This window comes from Pangasianodon hypophthalmus, chromosome 13, assembly GCF_027358585.1.
Source record: "Pangasianodon hypophthalmus isolate fPanHyp1 chromosome 13, fPanHyp1.pri, whole genome shotgun sequence".
Classification (NCBI taxonomy): domain Eukaryota; kingdom Metazoa; phylum Chordata; class Actinopteri; order Siluriformes; family Pangasiidae; genus Pangasianodon; species Pangasianodon hypophthalmus.
Genome location: NC_069722.1, coordinates 18,656,583 through 18,668,921, shown reverse-complemented (window position 1 = coordinate 18,668,921; position 12,339 = coordinate 18,656,583). Strand labels below are relative to the sequence as shown.

At 38.9% G+C, this 12,339-nt stretch overlaps 1 protein-coding gene across 5 annotated transcripts in view; it reads right to left on the bottom strand.

Annotated features, from left to right (window-relative positions):
* Nucleotides 1-556: 556 nt before the first annotated feature.
* septin9a (septin 9a) overlaps nt 557-12,339 on the bottom strand; it is an 87,653-nt gene continuing 75,870 nt past the window's right edge. For all 5 annotated transcript variants that reach the window (XM_026916477.3, XM_026916480.3, XM_026916478.3 and 2 more), the window contains 5 exons: nt 7,366-7,483; nt 5,490-5,585; nt 5,218-5,314; nt 2,586-2,637; nt 557-2,418 (listed from right to left, as the gene is read on the bottom strand). In XM_026916477.3, coding sequence (XP_026772278.1) covers nt 2,286-2,418; nt 2,586-2,637; nt 5,218-5,314; nt 5,490-5,585; nt 7,366-7,483 — 496 coding nt within the window. In that variant the 3' untranslated portion in view covers nt 557-2,285. The remainder of the gene's footprint in view (nt 2,419-2,585; nt 2,638-5,217; nt 5,315-5,489; nt 5,586-7,365; nt 7,484-12,339) is intronic.

Sequence of the window (12,339 nt, the reverse complement as noted above, 5' to 3'; positions counted from 1 at the left end):
TCTGTGAGACAAAGAATGATTTGGGAAATCTATCTGGGAAATCTAACTAAGCAAATTAGTTAAAAAATATTGTGGGCGGGTACAAACAAAAATAATAAACAAACAGTCCCACACAGCTCTCTAGTTGAGACAAATTATGAACTCGTGTGATGTAGCTGAGGTTAAGGAACTGTCAGAGCCAGAATTTACAGAGACTATGCCGAGAGTGCTGGCATTTAGACCTTGAGATTAAATCCGAATGCAGATATGGCTATTTAAAGCACTAAACAGATATAGATACCCTATATCTACAGACTGAGTTCTTTATGAACTAGAATAAGCACTCTAAGGACAGTGACAAGCTCTTGGATGTTTCACATTCACAGTTTGTACCAGATGCTAAGTACAATACAATACAATTCAGTTCCAAGCCCTACACAGAAAAGATGTGGAAACTGTTAGAAGAAGATTCCCTGCTTTCTACTGAAATACATTTTATACTCAAGGAAGTTGCCTTTTTGCAACTGCAATAATTTAGGAAAACTCTCAATGCATGATAACGACATTAAACAAAAACTGATCTTTCATTTTCCATCTTTATTTCATTAAAATAGCAGATATCAAAGATATTTGTGTTACTCTTAATACCAGTAGAAACAACTTAATTACTATGAATATACATCACAGGATAAGCAGACTGACATTTCTCTGATTAAAAGCAGTTGAAAGGTCTGGAGACATTTCTAAGTCCATACAATATGGGAAATCTTTGATTTGGTTTGTAATGATGCTTCAGTCATGGCTTCTTTAAATGGTAAATAAGAAAAAGAGATATAATAAGGCACACTGGCACACACTGGAACTTAATGTCACTGACATTGCAGTGATTTTATATGTGAAGAGAACTGTAAAACTGGGTATAATTATACAACACAAGGGGAAGTTGTGTCTAATCTTAACTGCAACATCAATGTCTAACATCCTGTTTAAACTAATAAATGATGGACTCCCACGTTGTAGCACGTATTCAGTCATCAGCTGAAAACCACCATGCAATGCACATCCAGTACAAACAACAGGGCTTAAAGATGCTTAAGAATGTTCAGTGGAGCTAAATTTATACTGGATCTTTCAACTGGGCTTTACGACTGCTATTAAAACAATAATGTTCTATGTGATAATGAATAAAAGCCAATATTTCCTGTCACACCAGCAACACCACCAACTTGTGCAAGTTCAGAATGCTTTTTTTTGGTTTGTGTCATTGTCATTTGCGGTAACAGGGAGACACTTAATCCCTTCATTGTTCTGTTTGTGTGTGTATTGGATGTAGTAAAAAATTATTCCTAGTACACAAAGTTTCCAGAAAAACAGGACAACAGTCCCCTTCGTCAGCTATGCACTTTATAAACCAAATACTATGTTTAATTTTTAAACTGCAGTTACTTGTGTCTGTATCTCCCTGTTACAGCAAGGTTTGTTAATGACACAAAAAAAAGCATTTTGGACTTACATAGGTAATTACTGGTGTAGCAAACACTATTGTCATTACTGACTGGAGGTACTGGCTTTTATTCATTATTACTAATAACATTACTGTTTAATAAAGCAGTCATACATGGGCACACGCATACATCCACACACTCATGCAAAAGAACACATATGCATATCCATCTGCATTTGGGCCTATTCCTTAAACTTTGCTAAGTGCAATAAAGCAGATGGGCTCCTGAATGACTGAAGGTGAGGGTCTGGTGCTTCAGCATTGGCTTTAGAAAGCCACAAAGCCTGGACTTTCACATTATTGATGAAGCAGCACAGCAAAAAACAAAAATCAATAAGACAATCAAAAAAAGAGGGTGTTTATATGAAGTGCTGATTGTAATATCAAAGCAAAAGTGTATACATTTTACAAGCACCGCATTTTGGTCTCTTGACCCATGTGAAAATCTGCGGTTTAGTCAGAGACCTGAAATATAAGCTGGGTGAGTTGAGTAGACACACAGGATGTGTAGATGCACTCAGGGAGGCAGCACTGAGCTGTGTGTGTGTGTGTGTGTGTGTGTGTAAGACTCTTCAGTCTTCAGTCTGTGGGTGAGAGAAGGCAGGCAGGAGGCATGGGAAGGTAGTGTGCTGGACTGTGTGGGGAATAAAGTTATTACATGCCCTTCTCAGGGGAAATAGTCGACTTGGTTTCATGCTGATCCTGGCTCTGGCTGAAAAAGCGAGAGTGGAATGGGGTGGCAGGTGGAGTGCAGGGTGGAGGAGTGGAGAGAGGGATAAAAGAGAGAGGGGGAATGAAGGCACTAGATCTCATGTGAGGCTGGGTGATGCTCAGAGAGCCCATTGGCCTGCATGTTGTTCTCGTTAAGGCGACGCACACGGTACATTTCGTAGTGGATACTGCTGGTGATGTCCTTAATGTTCTGCATGTGGGTTCTGAAGACAGCATGAGGAGAAAGCAACATACACACACACACACACACACACACACACACACGATTTAGAGAAGGCATAATCAGATGCATTATCAATATTCAGAATAATCATCACTATTTTTCTCAGTGGGACTAAATGAAGAAAGATTTAGATGAGACTCCATTCACCTGATAAGGAGATCCCGCAAGTAGGCGAACTCACAGTGAGCGATATTCTCAACTGCGCAGACAAACAGAGAGAGCAGTTCTTTACATAACATAAAAAAGAGACATATAACTCCAGACTCTGATCGCTTTTTTTTCTGTAAGCTGTCTCAGTAGCCACCAGGGGGCAGAAGAAGCAGCATTCTTCAATAATTGAATTTCTCTGTGAGCCCTCACAGAGAGAAAAGATAAGGATGGCCTGACAAATTCTGCGTGACAACATGTAGTTGCCTGGGCAGTGTGAATGTGTGTATAAATTACAGATTTTTGTCAATAAGTGAGCAGAAGAATGCTACCACGAAGCAACAGCTCAGAAATCTCTGACAAGAAAAGAAGGAACTTCAAAAGAGGGCTTTAATAAGAGGGCTTGGGCTCATCAGGAAGATTAGAGAGTAATTATACAGCAATTTCACACCAGAAATTCAAAATCTCATTAATTGCTGCCTCTCTGCTTGCTACAGCTCTGCAGCTGGTTGCACCAGTAAAACATAAACGCTAGATATATTGCACCAGTAGAACATAAGCTCTATCATCGCCTAGTGTGTACGTAAATGGCCACTACGTTGCCATTATAGCCTTAAGTTATAACTTAAAATCTAGTAGGTGCAACATACATTGTATACAATACTACTCAGTGATTCTGTTCAAAGCACTCAAAGTGTAATATGAGAGTGTTCATTGACTATAAAGACATTTCGTTTTTTTTCTTCTTATTTCATGAGGAGTATAATGATTTCTTTTGTTCAAAGTACTTTATGGTCTGTAATCAGCGAACATGACCACCTTGCTGAAATGCAGCGTTTGGAAAGGAGATTATAAAATTAAGTGATCAGTGGATAAACTACAAATAAGCTGTCAAACTGAGATTACTGACAAGGTACACCCAATATGGAAAAGCTTTGTTTTTAATGTAAAGTACGTTATTCTGATGTCCACCACATTTAAATGTAAATAAAGTTTGCTTTGTTACATTTTGTTATGGTTACTATAAAGTTGCTGTTGCACTAGAGCCCAAGCAGAGCAAGTGCATAAAGTATAAATACAACAGACAAATAGTCACCACTTTATTGTAAAGAACAATCTCTTTGGATTTTGTTAAATTCGAAAGATAGACTTAGCTTTAAGTAAATGTCATACTGAGAAAGACGGATACTAACTTCTTCCCTGCGTGTTGATCATGAATGTAGTATTTCCTGTTTATGTCGCATCATGTTACTGATTGGCTAGTTATGGTGAAACAACATCACTGTGTGTTTTGAGCTGTGATTACTTTAAGTGTCTGTTGTGCAACAATCTACACAGTGCTAGTTTTAAACTAACTACTCTCAAGTCCTGATTTAAAACTGAATTTTATCCCTGACCTACAACTGAACTTATGTTCAACTGGTGCAACTGGCTGCTGGTTGTGAGAGGCAATCATAATGTGATATACAGCCACGTCCCCGAGTTCGATATTAATGATGTCTATGAGCTGCTTTTTTTATTATTATTTTTTTTTTGCATTACCTCTCTTTAAGGTGAAAGTATATGAAATTATTGGAAAATTCTTTTGTTTTAGCTCTACACTAAAGACATTTGGGTTGAGATTAAAAGATGAATATGAGACAACAGATCAGAATTTCAGCTTTCATTTCCTTGATATTTATATCTAGATGTGTTAAACAAATTGGAACCTTTGGTGGCGGACTGCCCAATTCTTTGGTGAGCAAAAGTATTGGAACAGATAGTCTTAAAGTAAATTAAAAATAAATAACACTTAATATTTGGTTGCACATCCCTTGCTTGCAATAACTGCATGAAGCTGACAACTCACTGACATCACCAAACAGTTGCATTCCTCTTTTGTGAGGCATTTACAGGCTTGTACTGCAGTTCTTTTGTCCTGGGGGGTTTCCTCCCTTCAGTCTCCTCTTCAGGAGGTAGAATGCATGGCCTAATTGGGTTAAGGTCTGGTGATTGACTTGGCCAGTCTAAAACCCTCCACTTTTTCCCCCCGATAAAATCAACTTCTGTTGTTTTCCTTGGCCAACGTGTTTGATGTCTGGGTGATAGTATACCAGTTTCTTTTTTTTTCAGGGCATTCCAAATTGTTGTATTGGCTATGTCCAATGCTTGTACAATGGTTCTGATAGATTTTCCCCTTTTATCTCAGCTTCAGAATGGCTTGCTTTTCTCCCATAGACAGCTCTCTGGTCTTCATGTTGGTTTATCCTTTTAAACAACATACGCAGTCATCACAGGCAAAACCCAGGGCTCAAACCAAGAGTAAACATTCAGAGCTATTAATTGTTTAGACAAATCAATCTAACAGGGCACACCTGGGCAAAAAGAAACACCTGTCAATCACATGTCCCAATATTTTTGATCACTTGAAAAACGAATGGGCTCAAACAAAAGGTGCTAAGCTGTTTAACACATCTAGATGTAAATATCATGAATATCATCATATTAATGAAAGCTGAAATTCTGATCCATTATCTCATATTCATCTTTTGATCTCAAACCCAAATGTCTTCAATAGAATTGACCTTGCCGTTCAAATACTTTTGGAGGGGACTGTAAATAATAAAAAGTTTCTGTGGATGTGAGTCAGTACCTTCTATGGTTCCCCATTTGGTTTTCCTTCCTAAGAGTCTCCTCCCGTTGACCTGGTACTCTTGGTCACTCCCCACCACTGCAAACGGAATCATCTCCTGAAGCATCACAGGAAACAAACAACAATCAGTTTCAGTTCCCAACTTTCGAATATATGAAACTATCTACCCTCTGCTCTCATAGTACAATAAAAAGCTATCATGTTCATTATATCAATAATTGTAGTAGGAGGGACAAAATGAGCTATTACCCACTACTGTAGTTTGCACTTACCCTTATTTTCTCATTGATCAGTCTGTCCTCTGTATCCTCATCAAACTCCTTCTGAGGATAGACGTCAATGTTGTTGGCCCTCAGTTCTTCCCTGATCTATAAAAACATGAATCATATCAAAAACACCACAGCGGACACACATTTCCTTTTTCCTGAGGGCACGCTTAAGCTACATTCATATTGGATCAGTTTTACATGCGGAGGTGGACTAATATAATTATTACCAGAGTATCTCTGGGATTTTAGCCCTGTCCAAATATGTCCTGTCAGTAATTTTTTACAGACTGCATGTGCAGATTTTTTTTTTTTTTTTTTTTACAGACTGCAAGTATAGATGCTTCCAGGGGTTTACTGAGTTCCTAGCACAGGTACAGCCTACAAGAGGACCATGTTATGGTCATGTGACTTATTGATGATCAAGCACAACTTACAAGCTGTAATAATAAAAGTCAAAACAATTGGTTTGAAAATGTATTAAAATGAAATGCATGCAGTACACATGGAATTTTTAGTTTGACAACTATACGTATATCGTAAAGACACTACTAATTACTACAGACATCCTGTGGCACCAATACTTAAACGACATACGTCCGGAAATCTTATTCTATCAGAATAATACTTTAATTGTTTGAATACTGCACATTTTCAAATGTGTGACACGTTCAGGGCCAAACAGCAAACCATGAGCTCCTCTTGCCCAGGTGACCCACACAAATATGACAAATCTTTACAATACTGAATACTAAAAACTGTTCTTGATGTCTGAAAAGAAAACGCTCAGCTGGGTAACACCACCAGACAGAATTTTACGCAGTATTTTTTCACTCAGTCCACGTGCTCATCTTCCCAGTGTAAGCACGAGCTAATCACTTAAACAGAAGCATACATACACATACATTACTTGAGCAACTATATCATAACAACCCAATATACACAGACACACACATCCCTGTACATGGTAAAAAAGAGTAGTCTGGACCATAACTTTAGCTGTCAAGTCATTACTGTTAATATGACACTGTTTGTGTACTACAAACACTTTCATTTGTGTTTTTTCACGTATGCCCCTTGTATTCTCTTCTTAAGTATCAAAATCTCTAATATGTCCTCATTGTGCAAAACAAATTTGTCTCGCAGAATTCAACTGCCTATTGGCCTGGCTCAGCAAAACCAGAAAAATGGATCCGGAGGATTCTGCCCATGAAACGGATTTTTATTGGCCTATAAAGCAACAGCATTGAGCTGAGCTTGAGCCAGAAAAGCTGTACTGTATTTCCTGTTTCTGTGGAAGAATGCTCACAGGGATTCCAAAAAACAGAGAGAAATGTCCGCTGTCAAAGCTTAGGTTCTCCTCTCTGAGTGAAGCTGGCCAGAACAAACATAACCCATCATTAACACTAAGCACTGCAACATTGATGAAGAAAGCAGGAACAATGCGCCACTTTCCTACCAGCATGCCACATGTCAACTCAACACATCTGTACGATATCCACAAAGCCTCTTCATAAGAACTTTGAATCCTAAGCAAACAGGAAGTCTCTACTGGCTGATATTAACACAGCTCTGCTGAGGAACATGTACCAAGTAATGTATAAAACATCTCATGATAGCTGCTTTCTTGGAATGTAACTATGGGCTTCGACACACAACAGAGCCCGCACAACCCCTACAAAAGCAACATAACCGAAACCATAAAAACAAAATCCTGCTGTTCCACAGCATCCAAATATCTATATATAAATAAATAAAGAGCAGCACTGCAACTTTCCAAAACTTGCATTGAGAAGCACACTGAGCCGATCTTTACTCTGGAGAAGAAGAAGCAGTTTGGTAATGCAGAAAAATACTGATCAGAAAAAGTCAAGCTGCTCACCTTCTTCTTGAAGAAGTCTCTTTCCTCTAGGGTCAAGGTGTCAGCCTTGGCGATAACCGGGACAATGTTCACCACTTTACTCAGACGTCTCATAAACTCCACATCCAAAGGCCTCAGACTGATAAAGAAAAAAAAAAATACAGTTCAGTTTTATAAATATAGCTATTTTAGAGTGGAAACTTAAAACAAAGAGCAGCTTTACAGAGGGTAACTGGTTTAGGGAAGATTTCTTGAGAAGGTATAAGAAAAGTTTGAGAAAAGTCAAGGCTAAGAAGAGCCTGTAGCCATCTAGGATACAGATGCAGAACTGCAAACCCCAAAAATGAATAATGAGTAATCTCGCAGTCAACAGAAAAAACATAACATTCTTAATATAATACAGTGTTATTGATTACTGGTACCAGGTGATGTGTTTCCACACAGCTGACAATTTTCATTGTTGATCTGCTGCTCAAACCAGTGCAGGAGAGCAAATAGCACTTCTATATTATTATATAATAATCACTTTCTAATATTCATTAACATTAAAAAAAATTGTAATGTATTAAATCTGACACATTTCTGTAGGCTTATTTAATGTTTCTTTCAGTCAAAATCTTCAGCCTGAAAGTGCCATTTTTTACCATCTTCGGCCAACAATTTGGTGCATCCCTAATAAATATAGTTACTATATAATTATATAAATCTACTTATGTTAAGTAAACTTACATTTATAGTCTAACGTTAGCCAAGTGAAACATAGCGATTTTATTTAAAGTGAGGGTACCTGTTCAGTGCATCTCTCAAGTGAGAAGATGAGCACCAGGCAAAACACACATAGCCATACACAGTAAGACGTGCAAGGAATTGTTTTTTTGGACTGTCCGTGACATAAAATACAATTTCTAAAAGGATTAAAGTAGCTAGGCTAATCTCAAAACACAAAAAGTGCCACCCTGTTAATGACGAAGCATGTTTATGACCAGGGATCAAAACTTGCCCAAGTCCACACATTAATAATGCAACTCATCTGCTGAGTTTTATTGTAGGAGGAACAAATACAGTACGACTTGTCCTTGACCTGTGAGAAGTAGCAGAACAGGAAGGGAAACTCCCTTTTTAATAAATTCAAACCTGAGTGAATCTTTTGCCTGAGCCAGGATGGGATGTGTGTACTCTCAGGCTGTGCTGTGACTCTCCCTACCTATTCGAGGTGCTCAAAGCCAAACTGCAGCTGCACACACATCTGCAGCCCTGCATAAACAACAATCAGCCTTTCATCACATTATACAAACACTCAAATGCCTGCAAGTTACACACATCAAGGATGGCGGCTCAAAAATCTCCATCTGACACAAACCATGACGCGTGTGTCTGTATTGATTTGTGTGAACACAAGTACACGCAGAAAGGCCTAGATGTGCTAGAATCTTTGAACCTCAAACACATGCAAACAGAGTATATTAGTATATTGCCATAGAAACAGCATCAAAGTATAGTTTAGAGCTGAACAATATTTTGATGATGAAAACCAGGCCAGGAAGTCTGCTGAGATACTGAGTAGCCTCTGGAATGGACATCACTGTCACTGCTGGCAGACTATCAGAAGCCATTTCCTCTCACAGAGCTTCTTGATGAAAGGTGTGTCGGTTTTATCTTACAGGTCTTTTTAAGCGAACACACACATACACTTACTTGAGCAACTATATCCTAACAACCCACTATACATAGACACACACATCGCTGTACATCATAAAAGGAGTAGGAGGACCATAACTTTCTCCATCAAGTCATTACTGTTCATATAACACTGTTTGTGTTCTACACCAAACCCAGTTTCTAATATTGTCAGACACTGCCAACATTGTCGACTAGGAAATCCTAGCAGGCAGAGACAGAGGAGAAAAAAAAAAAAAGATTTGTCCCACAAAAGCCCTAGCATGTATTGGAGGATGAGATGACTCAGCAGTATGCTAACAGCGTAAATGATCAAACGTTTGTTAGTTGATCTGCAGAAATGTTTGGATTTACAAGAAAACAGCTGACTGTATACGCTTATGATATATAATTTTAACGTAAGTGCAGATATTGCATATAATAATAAAGTATATAAATATATGATATAGTATGTATATAAGCAATTATTTCCCACTGATGTTAGGGTAAACAGTGGCGTGAAGAGATGCTGATGAAGCTCATGTTTATGTTTATATCAAATGATGAGACAGAGTCTGATGTGGATAATCAAAGCAAGAACGTTTTTCCTTTTGTAAACTTATTATTCTTTAAATTTAGCAGAATTGTTGTTTATCCATACACAGATTAGGTTATAAATGTAGAGGTTAGGGGTGTAATGCAAAGACATTATCCTTATTTGTATTTGTATTTGTTTAGTGTTCAAAATGTTCGCATCTGTTTTCATATTCAGTTTTAAATGGAAGTGGGCGTGGCCTATAACAGTTTTTTTTTTTCTTCGAATCCTATCACTATGCCCTGGAAGCACTAGGAAACAGTTTAAAAAACTACTGGAAAAAGAAGTCAATTTTAATTCACAAATTGTAAAAACTTTTATTTTTATTGATTAATTTATTTTTTAGTTATATAACATTATTTAACTCCTAAACCCGATGTCCTGTCGAACTTTGTGGTAAGCATAGTAAGCGGGCTTACTGTGTTTCAAAACAACAATGTATTTCCCAAATCAAGAAATTGTTATTTATAGTTGACGAGGAATAATAAATAGCTATCTAATAATATTTTATCCGATTCACTTGAGTTTTGGGTTTGTTATCCAACGATCATTTAAGAAAGACACACAATGTAATACAAGTTAACATTTTTGACTGCCCTCATTTCTGCTGACAGGCTTCATGGGCTATATGGAGTGGTAGCTTTCTATTGTTTCTAGCATTTTGACCTCTTCCTGTGGCTGAAGAAGGTGCCTAAGATCTGGAAGACATCCTGCATAGTCCCCGTGCCCAAGAAAGGACGTCCCAGCGCTCTCGACGACTTCAGGCCTGTGGCCTTAACGTTTAATGAAGACCCTTGAGAGGCTGGTTCTGCAGCATCTCAGGCCCCTGGTACGTGACTCCCTGGATCCGTGGAGGACACCATCATCTACCTGCTTCACAGAGCTTGGAGAGGTGACAAAGTACTGTGAGGATCAACGTTCTTTGACTTCTCAAGTGCTTTTAACATGATCAAGCCAATCCGGCTGGCTGAGAAGCTCTCTGTGATGCAGGTGGATCAGGACCTCGTGGTCAGGATTACAGACTACCTCACCGACAGGCTGCAGTATACCTGGCTGCAAGGCTGCTTGTCAGACGTGGGGAGGAGCAACACTGGTGCACCCCAGGGAAATGTATTGTCACTGTTCTTGTTCATCCTCTACCCCTCTGACTTCTGCTTCAATTCAGGAATTTCTCGGATGACTCCTACATTGTCGGCTGTATCACAGATTATAAGGAGGAGGAGTACAGAGACCTTATCGAATGCTTCATAGGATGGTGCGACAACAACCACCTTCAGCTCAACATCGGGAAAACCAAGCAGCTGGTGGTGGACTTCCAACCCAGCAAGAAGCCCCCCACCTCCGTCATCATAAGGGGGGCGGGAGTGGAGAAAGAGGACACCTACAAGTTCCTAAGGGTGCAACTCAACAACAAACTGGACAACACTGAGGCCCTCTACAGGAAAAGACAGAGCAGGATGTTCTTTCTGAGGAGGCTCAGGTCCTTTAATGTGTGCACTAGGCTGCTATGGATGTCTTGCCAGTCTGGAGTAGCCAGCGTTATCTTTGCTGTGGTGTGCTGGGGAGGTGGCATTGGGACTTGTGGTGCCAGCAAACTGGGCAAACTGGTGAGGAAGGCCAGCTCTGTAGTGGGGATGGAACTGGACAGTGTGGAGGCAGTGACTGAGAAGAGGATGAGACGGAAGCTGAAAGCTATCACGGACAATCCTTCTCATCCTCTCTAAGCTGAGCTGAGGTGGCTTAGGAGCACGTTCAGCCAAAGATTCATCCAGCCACATGCCTCAAGATGTCTGGGGGCTCTTTCGTGCCATGAGCCATCAGACTCCACAATGCAACAGCACCCAGTACCACCTACTCCACTGACTGAGTCTCACAAACACACGCTCAACAGTTAATCGCCATTCCACAGATATTGCACATGTATAGAAATACCAAGGATATTGCACATGTATATATACAAATTGAACTGTGCCATATGTACATACACACTGATCTATGTTATAGTTTCTATTATTTTTTATTTATCTTATATTATTTTATACTACTCTTGATGTATAGATATTTATGGAAATTATTCTCTTTTCTTTGATATTACTACTTATACTTATATATTACTACTTGTGCTGCTCTGTCAACTTGAATTTCCCCTACGGGGGATCAGTAAAGGTACATCTTATCGTATCTTATCTTATCTTGCACAGAAATATGGCAGAAAAGTGTTTTTATTTTGGAGCTCAGTAAGGCAGTGTTCAAGTTGGACTACTGCAGCAAACCACTGATAAAAACACATTCAGTATAATGTTAATCAACTCGATCTTTATTCCACGAGAAGTGTTGCCAGGTTCCATATATAATATCTGTGTGTACAGATACATTATTAACTTGATTCCCATGAAAAGACTGGAAAAAAGAAGAAGCAAAATACATCTACCTTTTCCTATGTTCAAACATTCTGGGCTAGTTTCAAATCATTTTGTGTGTTTTTTTTTAAATTGTAGTTACGGTGGAAATTTTGCTGAAACCTGGCAACCCTCCCGATGAATAATGTATTCGGTTGCACCCCTAGTAGCGGTAGGTGCAGCACCTTACAGAGGAACTGAAATGGACTCTTTAAATCTTTAAAATCTTTAAATGCAACTTTCTTTCTTCTCAACTTCGGGAGTAACCAGAATTTAAGATGCTGAAACGTTACTTCTGGTTGATATACGTGCAAATAAGACAGCAATCAAGTCAAGAAGATTTGT